Source organism: Thermobia domestica, chromosome 9 (genome assembly GCF_964235325.1).
Source record: "Thermobia domestica chromosome 9, izTheDome1.hap1.1, whole genome shotgun sequence".
NCBI classification, from domain to species: domain Eukaryota; kingdom Metazoa; phylum Arthropoda; class Insecta; order Zygentoma; family Lepismatidae; genus Thermobia; species Thermobia domestica.
Window position 1 is genome coordinate 186,199,603 of NC_137462.1, and position 14,751 is coordinate 186,214,353.

At 34.6% G+C, this 14,751-nt stretch overlaps 1 protein-coding gene across 2 annotated transcripts in view; it reads right to left on the bottom strand.

The window, feature by feature from the left end:
* Positions 1-14,751, bottom strand: part of Arp2 (Actin-related protein 2) — a 115,612-nt gene that overhangs the window by 82,884 nt on the left and 17,977 nt on the right. For both annotated transcript variants that reach the window (XM_081725637.1, XM_081725638.1), the window contains exon 2: positions 12,873-12,983. In XM_081725637.1, the coding sequence (XP_081581763.1) occupies positions 12,873-12,983 (111 nt within the window). The remainder of the gene's footprint in view (positions 1-12,872; positions 12,984-14,751) is intronic.

Here is a 14,751-nt window from a genome sequence, read left to right on the forward strand (position 1 = left end):
GTGGGCTGAGCGAAAAATGAACCATAGTCTGTATGAATGTCATCTCGCAGGTGGAAGTTTGTTGTTAGCGTTGATGAGGCGTGGATTTACTTCACAGACTGTTGTTAAGTACGTACCATCTGTTAACTCCAAGGGCCGAAGCACGTTTTTCTGCTAGTGTGCAGGGTGCCTCCAAAAATGATTCATGATTGTGGCCGGTTTCTCGTACAAGGGCAAACTGCCGTCTCCGAAAGATGGAACGAAACGTCAAAAACAATGCTACATTCTACAAGACTCATGTCCTGCCTGAAACGTACCTGTGAAATCTCAGCAGTGCACAGACACGACATGAACCACGCTGAACTGCACCAAGACAAGGCATCCACCCAAACGGCGGAAACATAGCTGGAATTGTATAGCTGTACGGAACGGGAAACTAGAATTTCGGCAATTCTATTTTCTGACATCCCTGTCAAGATTCCAGATGTCAGCCCAATGGAAGGACTCCTCAAGTTGCGCAAATCCCATCGTCGAGTCCGCACCGTCTCCGACCTGTGGAAAGCCTGTATAGAGGAACGGAATGCAATACCCATAGTCCAGCTGCAATGGAAACTCCAATGCCGGGCAATAGTCAATAGAAATGACATGTAGATCGAATACAATCGATGATGGAAACACAACATTTCCTAGGTAAGTTTCACTCGTTTCAAAATTATGAATCAACCTCTAAAGAACAGGCCTATGACATGATTGTAGAAAAGCGCAATGTAAATACAATTAAAGCGGGAAACTTTGCCATAATTTCCCTCAGGGTTGCGGCAATTCTCGCAGTTGGGAGTTTAAAAAACACATTTTTCTTACAAGGATTAGAGATTTTTCTTCTTAATTCATGCAAATAATATAAAAGTATAATAACATAGAATTGTCATGGTATTTGTCAAAATTTCAACAAAAGATATTATTTTCGGATATAAGCAATTGAAATTTACATTTACCTAACATAACTGCCCCATACCATCCTACCTTTCCACTAACAATTCAAAGAAAAAAATCATTATGTTCGTTAACGTGACCATTTTCACTGGTTTTCGAGTGCTTTTACGCATATTCTTAATTATAATTTACTATATTTGCGGCTATTTGTGCAAATTCCGTATTTGTATTGAATGAAATAATTCTCTTATTGTTTATTTCAGAGCCTTTACTAGAAGGATCCAGAGATGACACTGAACTTGATTGATATCCTTCCAGTCAAAGTTTTAAAACAAATAACAAGACAATTATTTTACTGAATACAAATAAAGAATTTGAAACGAAATGAAATTTCTAGTTTAATGTTCCACAGTTATGCGCTAAGGCTATGCTAAGGGTAACGGAGACGACGATGATAATGAATAAAATAGTGGAATGAAGAAAGTAGCAGGAAACAGGAAACCCCTGAAAAAAATCCGTACACAGCGTTTGTCCACTTCAAAGTCCACTTGGCGGGAGCTTAGATCAAGCCAGGGAACCCATGCATCTGCGGTCCCAAATAAAAAATAAATAAAAAAAAAAATTGTAAAAATAGTAGCACATAGAGTGAATTACAATTAAGGTCATGTGAATAAAAGCATACATGAAAACAAGCGGAAAGTGATCAAGTTAACAAAGATTATGAAATAACCTTGGTACCAAAATCCTTACTAAAATTGATTTTTCTTCCAATTGTTACTGCGAAAGATACATACTATACGGGTAATCCCAAAAGCAACCGTCCTAATAAAGAAAACAGAAAAAATAGGGAAAAACTATATTTCGCAACATAGTCTCCTTTTAGCTTGATACACTTTTCCATTCTGTGTTTAAATAGCTTCGATACCCTGTTTAAAGTGTGAACCATCGAGCTCCTCAAAACAGCCATTAACCACAGATTCCACCTCTTCACTGTCGCCAATTTTTTTTTACCACTGAATCAGTTTTTTTAAGAATGGAAAGATAAAATACTCCTAGGGGCCAAAATCTGGCGAACAGGGTGCGTGAGGAAGCAATTCGAACTTTAACACATTGATTTTGGACATCGCGGTAATGGGTGTGTGAATTGGTGGACTGTCTTCATGAAACAACACTTTCTTTTTCGCCAAACGCGGCTGTTTTATCTTAATTTCATCACCAAATGATTAAATAAGTTTGCATAATACTCACGTTGATTGTTTTTTCTTTCTGAAGATAAACAAGGAAAATTATCCCATGCGCATCCCAAAAAACTGAAGCCATGACCTTGCCAGCGGATGGGACTGCCTTCGTTTTTTTTTCAGACTCTTCCTTTCAGTTCATTGTTTTGACTGTCTCTTCGTCTCAGGTGTGGTATGATGGATCCATGTTTCATCCATGATTATGAATTGAAGCAAAAAAAAATCTGCTTTATTGCTGTGAAACAACGCCAAACACTCAATTAAAATATACTCACGACGATGTATTTGTTCCACTGTGAGCAAACGCGGCACCTATCTTGCTCACTTTCAGTCGACCGTCATCCAACGCCATTTTCTGGATTTTCTTCACTATATTTGGCATGATCATCTCATTTGGTCGACCACTACGATGTTTCTCTTTGCAGCTTGTATGGCCTCGTTTAAACTCTGTCATCCATTATTGTACTGTTGTAAACGAAGAAGCAGACTTCCCCGGAGTAGAATTTAGCTCAGCTTTGATATTGGTTGGACTCAGACCTTTCAAATGAATCTATTGAATCACATAACGATGACCCATCTTTTCCATGTTTACAAATTCACCGAGTGTTCACTATTAATGGATGCCAAACAAATACTAAACAACTATAGATTAATGTTTTCCAAACAACAACTGCAATCTATATGGCAGGGCGCCACTACTGGGACTATCCACGCAGTTAATGTATCTTCAAATTGTTGGTGAATAGCAGGGTTGGCTGGTTTAAACCAAGGTGGTTTAAACCATGGTTTAAACCAGCTGGTTTTTTTAAAAAGAAACCAACTGGTTTAAACCAAAAAACGAAAAATGTTCGTAAAAGTGTAACTATTCGTAAAATCTTGATGAACACACATTTGTGGGTTATCACGTTTCATTCCCATATATTATTTGTACTAAATTCAGACTTAAATTCCCCATTCTTTACTCAAAAAGATTATATTACAAAAGCAAGTTTTTTATGTAACTTTATAGATGTTTCTTTTGTGATTTTTTTATATAGTTTGTTATTATTGTTATGCAACCAAAGGAAAATTCTGAACATTCCTTCGTTTTAATAATGTTTACTATTGATAAAATACATCGAAATGCCGTACTTTTTGGGGGACGGGGGTCATATAAACCCCACGAGAGGCAATTATTGAAACAAGAATCTTTGGTAACTATTTATTTATAAATCGGTCAGAGCCAAAGTGGACTCAAATAATTCGTATCTTTATTCACTTTCTTTACAGGTATGCAAAGTAAGTTGTTATATTTCTTTAACTTGGACTAATAAAAGTCGTAGTAAACTGACTTGGACTAAATTAGTTCTTCTGTATTCTGTATTACTTTGAAATTGTCCATATGTAATTCTGTATAATGGTTCCACTTGTGCAATTGATCTTTTTGTCCTTCTGTCCTAATGACTCTTGACGATTATATTAACAAATATATGAAGATCAGTCAACGTATTTTTATCAGGAGTCCTTCGTGAGTGAGTCGGCAGACGTATCGCATTTGTGGCCACTTAGTCCCGGTTTCGAGTTCAAATGGAGGACAATTTCTCTTGGATGTAAGCCGAGAAGCGGTTTGGATTCCGCTTTAAGCTTATGTGGCCCCTTCCAGCATAACCCGGTTGTTGCATACTAACACCAAGGCGAAACAAGCTTATTTCTGTCCATATGTGATATAAATACATAGAGCAAATTATTTGAACCAAGAAAACTTGGTTTAAACCCAAAAAAAAAACTGTTTTTTTTTTTTTTTTTTTTTTTTGTTTTTTCAATAAAAACCATGGTTTTTGCCAACCCTGGTGAATAGTAATGAAAGTGCTAAACATGACTATAACAAGTGTTCTGTAAGACTAGCCTGCTCCGGAAATTCTTTCGGTTCATTTTCTTTACACGGCAGTACAAAAGCAGTTAATGATGAGAATATAGGAGTTCAAACCTGCATGAAGTAAGTAATTATGGCGAACTTGATTCCCATGCGAGTCGAAATATGAAAATAAACTAAAAAGAAGTGGTCAAAATCTTACTTTTTACCTCCCAACAGTTGATCCTTCTTAGGACATCCTTTCACTTTGCAATTTTTCAGTCCTCTCTAGGACTGTGTTCACGTGCATGTGTGGGATCAAGGATACATTGTTATTACAACGAGACTGTATATCTAATCTATAAATTACTAATCTATAATTTTCTTGTAGTTATTTTGGGCAACGGCGCTTAAAAGTGTACAATTTGTTGATAAGAAGAAGAAGAAAAATGTAGAATATATGCTGATTTTATATAGATAATCAGGTAATGTAAGTTGTTGAGAAGAAGATAGGTATTTGTCTGTTGTTGCTATGGCAACAATAATTCATTCATGAAACAAGAAGAATAACAGTCAGTTGTGTCAAACATTTAATGTGCTTGATTTTTCAAGATATTTAATAAATACTGCAATTACTGGTAACAATTTAAGGTGTTTAATCGTGTTTATCAATTTAGTGATTCGAACTGTGGGCAATAAATGTACAGGGTGTCTACTAAAATTTCAAAATGAAATTTCGTGACTTTTTCGTGACCTTTTCTTTACCAAACCATAAAATTTCGCAACATTCTTAAGTGCGAATTTGGGTGTGAATTAGGCCAAATTTTCATACATGCGATAGAAGCATACTTTGGTTGCGATGTAGTAGCGTCTAAAGCCGACCATAGACATTTTTGGTGGTGAATTTTGACGTCTTATAGAACAAAATTTTCCGGTCTGCACTTATATTTGTACAGATAAAAAATTCGTGACCCAAAAGATAAATTTCGTGACTTTTTCATGACTTTCATAACCGTTTTCTGATTTCGTGACGTTTTCATGACTTTCATAACCGTTTTCTGATTTCGTGACGTTTTCATGACTTTCGTGACCGATAGACACCCTGATGTAACAAGTTAAAATATAAATATAACGTTACATTTTTAGATGAGTAACCAAACTAAAGTGTTACGGGAAGAAATAGACACTACAAAGGAAAAGATCATCACCATAAATATTAACCCTGATTCGATCATCAATAGGGACCATTTATCCAATGAACCCAGATTAGCAATAGAAGAAAGTGACATACCGGAAAGCTCTTCGGAGAGGGGTGAAAATGCCTGTAGCATCGGGAAGGAAGACAGGAGGCCCCGTTCAGTACATCGCAGGAAAACCAGATGCGTAAGATTTAATCATACGAAACCGTCTCATAGTAACAATTATCATTTTAAATTCAGTGAAATTCGATCTTTAACGAAATTTAGTGGAAGGTCGGAAGACATACCTGCCAGCGTATTTTTAGAAAAATTCGAAGAGGAATATGACTTAATCGATATAGACAAATCTAAATTTCTCAAAATTTTACCGCATGTTTTACTACAACCCTGCTCTGTATGGTTCAAAGCAATCAAGGGGAATTTACGCAATTATTTAGATTTTAAGAACGCTTTGCTTTCTAATTTTGAGAATAATTTCATGTTGGCAAACCGAGACGCCTTGGTTCGAAACAGACGGTTTGATCCCAAAATTGATAAGAATCCAACTGATTTTGTGATTTCTGTATACAATGAGTTGAAATTAATTAATCCGTACCAACAAGAATCACGAATTATAGCATCGATCCGGATACTATTACCTTTTAGGTTGCAAGAAATACTGATTGCTGCACAATGCATTAATTTCAATCATTTGATTATGATAGTGCAAAATTTTGAAAATCAATCCATGGTGCAAAGTAATAATAATCGAAATCGAGCTAATAATAACCGAAGTCAAGGTAATTATATTCCCGTCCGGAATATCAATATGCGTGAAGAATGTAACCCTAATGTAAGAAGTAATGATAGATCCAATTATACCAGTAACAGAGCTGAACCTAATTACAGAGGAAACAGGAATATTAAGTATACAGCGCTTAGAAATCAAGCAAACAGTACACCTAATTTTTCTCGAAATAGGTTTCGTAACAATTTTATAGGTGGCAGAAGTTATCAAAATAAAAATCAAAGATCTGGAGGAATACCTAATATACAGAACTGGTAATCAAGATTGTGGCATACAATGCAACTTAACCTAACCCTTTGGCAATGTAACTTAAGCTAAAGTTGTGGCGTCCGTCAAGGCATATTTAATTAATTCTTGTTTATTTTCACTTTGAATACAATTATGATTTCATTTATAATTCGTACTTTGAATTCTGTACAGATAATAAAAATGATGGATACTAAATTTCAGCAAGTTGTGGTATGAACACGAATACCACTTACTAAAAGTTATGATAAATATTCTTGAATAAATAAAACATGTTATATTGTATTCTAACTCATATAAACTTTGCTGATTCTTAATATAATTTCTTTATTTGTATTATTCTGTTATATTGACCAAGTCTTGTTTTGTTTTATTTTGAGTATTGTTATGATTTCTTTGTAATTCGCTTCACTTATCAATATTGTGCTTTTCAATTCTTTGTAATCATCTCAATCATGCCCAAGTGGAAGAAATAAGTCAATGTATTTTCGCTTAAATGTGTTAATGAGCTCCGAAGATACTGAATTAAAGAATCTATTCTAGGACTTAATAATTAACAAGTTGATCGTATTTTTGAATAAGTCCTCTTCGACGATAATTTATAGAATTAAAATATAATTGATTATTAAATAAATGTAAGATTATTGTTGATATAAAATGAAATTAATATATGTATTGTAATTTATATATAGGAGGGCTATTCGGAAAGTAAGGTAACCATGTATGTCAGAATATGTAACGGTCCAGGATTCTTTCTTAAATTGTAATCAATTTAAGAAGTCCTCGTCAGCAGCCATATATACAACGAGATTGTAGCTATTTTGGGCAACGGCGCTTAAAAGTGTACAATTTGTTGATAAGAAGAAGAAGAAAAAATTTAGAATATATGTTGATTTTATACATATAATGTTGTTGAAAAGAAGACAGGTATTTGTCTGTTGTTGCTGTGGCAACAGAATAATTCATTCATGAAATAAGAAGAACAAAAGTCAGGTGTGTCAAACATTTAATGTGCTTGATTTTCAAGATATTTAATAAATATTGCAATTACAAGTAACCATGAAGGTGTTTAATAATGGTTTTTTACCAATTTAGTGATTCGAACTGTGGGCAATAAATGTAACATGTTAAAATATAAATATAACGTTACATTATATACTCTAGATATTTTCTATTAACTATTACTTTTGTACTTCACTGCCTCCGAAAGATGAATCACATTAAACTGAATCAAAAATGTCGAACTTCATAAAGAATCGAGGTCAGTTTTCATTAAGCAAAATGATTTATCATTATCATAGCTAAATTAAAATAACTATATATACATCGAACACTATTATTTCGTCTCTATGGCTAAGTTAGTTTGGGTGTCTTCCATTTCACCTCAGGCAAAAAAAAAAAAAAAAATAAAATAAAATAAAATAAAATAAAAAAAATAAAATAAAAAATAAAATTTTATCTTCACCATCTCAGATAATGTTGAAACTTTTTTTTTATATAGCAACTAGATATGTTTTTAAGAGACCCATATTGTTTTGTTTTGTCGAAAAAAAAAATTCCCGCCAAGCAATAGGCCATCAAAGACGGGGAGTACAGTTTATGAATTGCAGAAAACATGGAAAATGGTCAACTTGGGAGCCCCACCATTCAGCTATGGAGACAGGTAGAGTTATAATTCTTGTTGTGGTATGTACATAGGGATATGGATAAACTATATTTTATTATAGTTTGGTTTGTGCATGCATATCTTTTTTTTACATAAATTAGCAGATGAACGTCAGTTTATCTGAAAAGTCGAAGTTTGCGAATTTTTTTCGAGACTTCTGGTTCGAATTTTAAAATTCTGTTTTCACGGTTGGTAAGACCTAGCTACCAGCTTTCCCCCCAAAAATTTGTATCACTTCTGTGTGCAACCGTTTCGTCGCAAAAATTCGAGAAATTGTCAAATTTTCAAAAATCGCCATTTTTGGGCGCCATTTTCAGGAAAAAAACATTTTTTTTTTTAAATTTTGTCAGATATTTCAACTTTACATGAATAATAAACACACCAAATACCATTCTCAACCAATGCCTCATAAATTAACTACAGCCTTTTGAAGTTAGCAAAGTTCCGTTAACTATGATGTCACAGCTGGCAATAGTGGAAACAATAAAAGTGCAACAATTTGATGATGTTTGTGGTTTACATTCATTAAATAACGAACAAAAGATTTTTCCTGACTGCTTTTTATCATTTTGATCAAAAAGGCTCTCTGAAATACTAAAATGAGCCTCTCCCCTACTCCTCCGTTTTCTTAAACCGAAGTAATCTGAGATGGAAATTACAATTACGAAAAACACAAATTTTAAGTTCACTTACTTGAAATGGTCTTTGGAAACAAAATTTGACTGATTTTTTATTTTTTCACATGAAGCAATCATTTGCTTGTTTGGTGTTTTCTTCGCTAACAGCATGTAACCGTGCAGATACTCCAATAGGTGTTGGTGCATTCACAACTGACGATAGTCAAATACACTTATTTTCACTTATCTTAAGCTATTCTGGAAACCTGTACCCTGCTGAAGGTCCATGTGGAAGCATAAACAGCACTTCAACTTCACGTAATTCATGGTTTATTTATAATATTTCTGCTACCCACTACTGCTTATCATATATGCATCAGGCACGTAGCCAGGATTTCGTGAAGGGGGGGGGGGAGGTCCGTGACATGAAATACTGTAGTCATATACCAGGGGCTCGATCATTCTAAACTATTTTACTGGAATATATGTTGATTCGTTTGGAAAGGATTTCGTAACGGTTCGGGGGGGGGGGGGGGCGTGACATGAAATTCTGAAGGCCCAGGAGCTGGATTAATGTAAACTACTTTACTATCAATATATATTGGTTTGTTAGGACAATAAAATGAGGATATGTTGGTAAGTATTTCAATGACAAACTATGAAATCTCGAGCAAAATAATAATAATAAAAAAAATTAAGAAAGATTATACAATATTCACGTCCTTCCTCTGTTAATTCAAATATAACAATATTCCTTTCATTATGATCTCAACTATTATAAAAAGTACATATTCACTATTATAAAAAGTACATACTCAATAATGTCTTGTAAAATATTTTACAATATCTGCGTTCATTTCTCTGTTGAATCAAATGTTAACAGAAATTTCTTTCCACATAAATTTTTGTTTTTATTATTCCGTCAACTACTGTCTGTTCCAAGTGACAGGTCAAAGGAGCAGTAGAAAATTGTTTTTGAAATAACATGTTTGATACTGCAGGGATGTGATGACGAAAAATTATGATAAAAAATGTCCACACTGTTACATAACAGCACTATCCTTTCTGAAGCTTGAAATCTCCCTGACTAGAAATTCTGAAAAATCGGTAACTTTTCTAGAAATTTCAAATTCCCTAACACTTCCAGGATATCTCGCTCACTTTGCCACCATGTATTGCAAGTAATACAAATCTCATTAAAAGAGTAACCAAAAGCTACCTGTAATTTATTTTTAACTCTGATCCTTCTTTTTCTTGTTTCATTTTGTTCCATCCTTCCTTATTTTTTTCATTTCTGGTCTCGAAGGGGAAGGGGGGGTCCGGACCCCAGGACCCCCCCCTGGCTACGTGCCTGTATGCATGTAACAAAAATTCCTTTTTGCAGACTCCTTAAATCTATACTTTGAATTGCAGAAGCTCAATTTTGGAGCAAGCATAAAGTTAGTTCATGGTGACCCGTTATTGCCATAAAAACTTCACCATTTCCGAAAGCCAAAAGTGACTTCATTGAATACCAGTTACCGGTCGCACACTTTCCCATTCTTGCATTTTTTTCCTCGAAAATTGTCCAATTCAGATCCTGACAACAAAACAAGATTAATACCCGGAGTTTGTACTTGCACTATACTCACAAATTCTTCTGCAGTTTTGAGCTCCTTCGTAGCTAAGCGGTTAGCGTACGCATCTTTGGCAAGGGAGACCTAGGTTCGATTCCCAGCAGGAGTTCATGTGATTCGGATTCCACGTTAATCAGTAGATCCACGTCTCATATAGCCTCGCTGCTCAAAAGGGACGTTAAACTCAAAATCAACTCAATTCTTCTGCAGTTTTGGGGCGCGATGGCTCAGTGCTAGTGCGTTCACCTCCGGTGCTTGGGGTCCCTGGTTCGATTCCCAGCTCACGCCGTGGACTTTGTGGTGGACAAACATCGTGCTCGTAGTTCTCCCGTTTCCTCCCACTTTCTTTATTCCACTATTTCATTCACCGTTTTCTTTAGCCTACCGGCATAAGCGTCGGACGTAAAACTTAAATATTTCATTTTCTCTTGTAGTTTTAATACTGTGTGTTTGTTTTTGCCTAAGCTTATGCCGCGTTGCCACATTCTTTACAACCCCCTAAATACCGTCGCAGAGACCTTTGCATGGCCGGTTTCATTTAAAATCCACAACTTTATCTTATATGTCTGCATCTCGGACATCTGAAAACGATTTTAAAGTAGGATGAAGAACCATCAGAAATCGCTGACACGGTTTGGGAAATTGTAGACACTTATTTTTACATATTTGAACCTTTTTCTATAACCTACATTTTCGCCTTTCTTGGAGTATTTTTAGAATCTTGTCTATGGCTACGAGTACATGGTGTGTTTTATCGTCGCTTATTACAACAAAACTGTCAGTTGTTTCATAATCATATACCACTGCCGTAAAGATGGAAATTTGCTCGTTTTTCCGGTGATAACTCTGAATTTCACTTTGCAGAATAACAGTCCAGTTTTCAGCAAAATCCACATGAAATAAAATAGAATTTGTATCTTGAAATTTTATACGATGCTTTTCGATTTTTATACGATTTTCTTTGGATTTTCTTGATGTACTCATGAATTACAATTCTTACAGTTAAACCAGCAATGTACAATACGAAAACAGAAAGTGGCACAGTTTATTAAAGAGATCATTGCTTTCCCATATGGCATACGTAACATTTTCATTACGTAACATTTTCATTTTCATCAGGATCAATAATTAAAGACTCCACATTTATTCCTTCCACTCCAGGACATTCACCATATTCTTGAAGAAGATAGCTGTCATTTTCTACGGATCACACTACTAAAGAAAAAAGGTCACTCATGATAGCTTCAATACAGGCTGCACTTTTGATTTGTAGCAACGCAGTAGCAGCTAACTTAAAACTTGCAGATACACACACACACACACACACTTCCCTCGCAGGTTGCGGACTGACCCACTTTGGTCGAATACTATAAAATTTCAAGTGACCCGTTCTAATGCTGGGATTGCTCCGTGTAAACAGTCCATAAATAACATTGATGAAACGAGTAAGAACACGTTTCCTTTTTTAAACTTTTTTGTCGATTTTCGATCACTGTAATAACATCGCACTTATTGGGACTTTGTCTGGAACATTCCAAATCATCACTGAGGTAATAGTTCAGGCTTTTTGCATATCATCAAAATTTATTGGTTGGCCGTTTCAAGTAAACTTAAAATTTGTGTGTTTCGTAATTGTAATTTCCACCTCAGATTACTTCGGTTTAAGAAAACGGAGGAGTAGGGCGGAGACTCATTTTATTATTTCAGAGAATCTTTTTGATCAAAATAATAAAAAGCACTCACGAAAAACTTCTATTCTTCATTTAATGACTGTGAACCACAATCATCATCAAATTGTTGCACTTTTATTGTTTCCAGTGTTGCCAACTGTGACATGATAGTTAACGGAACTTAGCTAACTTCAAAAGGCTGTAGTTAATTCATGAAGCATTGGTCGAGAATGGTATTTGGTGTGTTTATTATTCATGTAAAGTTGAAATATCTGACAAAATTTTTAAAAAAAATGTTTTTTTCCTGAAAATGGCGCCCAAAAATGGCGATTTTTGAAAATTTGACAATTTCTCGAATTTTTTGCGACGAGACTGTTACACACAGAAGTATGGGTCCCTTAAAAACCCGTCTAGTTGCTATAAAAAAAAAAAAGTTTCAACAAGATCTGAGATGGTGATGGTACATGCTCTGTCTGAATTGGAATGGAAGGCACCTTAGTATAAAAGGAAATACTACATAAAATTAAGCGAAGTACTGGGAGAAAAAAAAAAAAAAAAAACTAAGCACTACTCCAAATGCAAGAAGTAATTGGCAGTGAATGTTCAGTGTTGATTTTATCTAATCAAGTTAACTGGTATTTTGATTCTTACAATATTACCAGCTTTGTGAAACAGAGAAAATAGTGCCTGTTTTAACCTTAAAGAGAGAAACTTGACTGAGAAAGCAAGAGAAAAACGTACTTGTAATTCATGTATAGACACTGTGCTCTGAACTTTAAAAGTTTTCGCCTGTGTGAGAGAATTTTGGTACTACCAGTTTGCTCAATAATAATACATTACAAAGCATATTAAAACAGCTTTTTCAGAAAATTAACTCTGAAAGAGAAAAACTACGACATGTCTGAATAGCACTCCATAAGTAAATTACAATAGGAATCATACAAAGTAATTCATCTTGGTTTGTGAAAAACAAGAAACAGGACTTTATGCCAGGAAAATCGTAGTCGTAATGTATTACAATAAAAAGCACAATCTGTTTTTTTTTTTTTTTTCCAACACTAATAACACACCTCTACTCAAATTAACTTACCTTTACTTCTATGTCACCGATTTTATTTGCAGCTCGAATGATTGGTCTACCAACCATTGATGGAAAGATGTGTGCTGGGAAATTTGAACCTGCATATCCACATTTAACAAACTGAAAGCAAAGAAAAGAAATTGTTCAAAATATTATATGAAATAAACTTTTACAATAACTAACACACTATTAGATAACTACTAGTGGAAGTGACAGGAAGAATAAGATCTATGGAAAATATCTGGAACTATATATGTATACCTTTTTTTCTGTTTTCAAGATAGTTGCCGAAGCAAGTTTTCGATTTCATTAAGTTTACGAAAACTTTCACATAATCGCCCCTAAATAAATTTTCACAACCTCATGTCCGACTCGATGATTTTTTTTCGCACCATAACGGTTGTTTCACACAAAGTCACAGTTAGATAAAATTCATCCTTACCCTCCGTTTTTTTTTTATTATTATTATTATAAGGAACCATAAATAAGGCTTGGCAAAGTTGACAATAAGTTAAAAACTTTGCGCCCGAAATCGGAAGTTCTTTACAGTTTCGAAACTAAATTTTCCATAAGTTACCTCTAAACGTCCTTTTCCAGTCTCAAACCTTAAGAAATCACTTTCTTACATGAGACATTCATATTTTGCATGTAACGAAATGCTTGTATACAAATGTCATTGTTGTAATCCCCGTGTTTCAAAAGAAACATCCAATAAAGATGAAAAATTTTTAACTTCTCTATCCATCCTTCGAAGTGTAATTTCTTTTAGTTTTCGTATGTTTGGTATAGACTAAGCTATAGAGGAAAAGTTGTGATCAATTTAAATTTCGTAGAACGAACGAGTTCAAAAATTCGATGAACGAGCAAGTATTTAACCGTCCCCACTTTTCTTAATTGATGAATTTCACACAACTTGCTTTACTTATATTTTAGAGTCTGAAGAGAATAGTTGATAAACTAAGTTTTATATTTCGTTTATTTATTTTTCACGATATTTGCTGAGTAGTGGGATTGTTTGTTGGTCAATTTATCATGATTTCGATTTATTTAATACTAGTCTTCTATCCTGGGCGTCCTTTATTTTCCATCCTCCCTTCCTCAAATCATCTCGTACCTTGTCCTTCCATCACATTTTGGATAACTGTTCTATTTTTTCTAGTCACACCACACATCCATCTCTGCCACTTCAATTTTTTTTCCTAAACCCTTGTGATTGCTCAAGTTTCACCACCAGTCTTATTATAGTTTTATATACACACACACACACACAGTCCTTTAACCTTCATCTTACTTTCTTGTCACACAGCACCTCCCACATAATTCTCCAGATTAGCCAACCATATTGTACTGTGTGGGAGTTCTGTATGCATTACTTCATCCTGGTCGAGCTACAATCCAAAATACTTTCGAGGTAGGTAGCATCCTCTCTACCTGTAACCGTAACAAGCTCCTGTCATCTGTATTGTGTATCCATACGTATATTCTACTCATTAATGTTAGTTATGGAAAATTATGTTAGTTATGAGTTCAATGACTTAATCGACTTTTGCAATTGAAGCAACAGCACTTCCACAAATGATTTCACCGGGATAAACACATTGACATTCTAAGGTTAGTCACACCATGAATAAGTTACATACACATTAGTGGGAGTCAGTAGAATATCTTGAAACGGTTTAATTGTCTATAACAAGACATTTTCCTGTAAAAGCTTGGAACAATAAAAAGGGACCTATCAAACGTATCTACTTGACTGCAGAATAACAGTTTCGGCTCAATACACAAAAAAAGTATTAAAACTGAATTATTAGTAATGCGATAATTAAAGAGCATTCTCTGATTTCTAAGAGACTTGGTCAACATATACAGGATGTAACTTAATGTAACA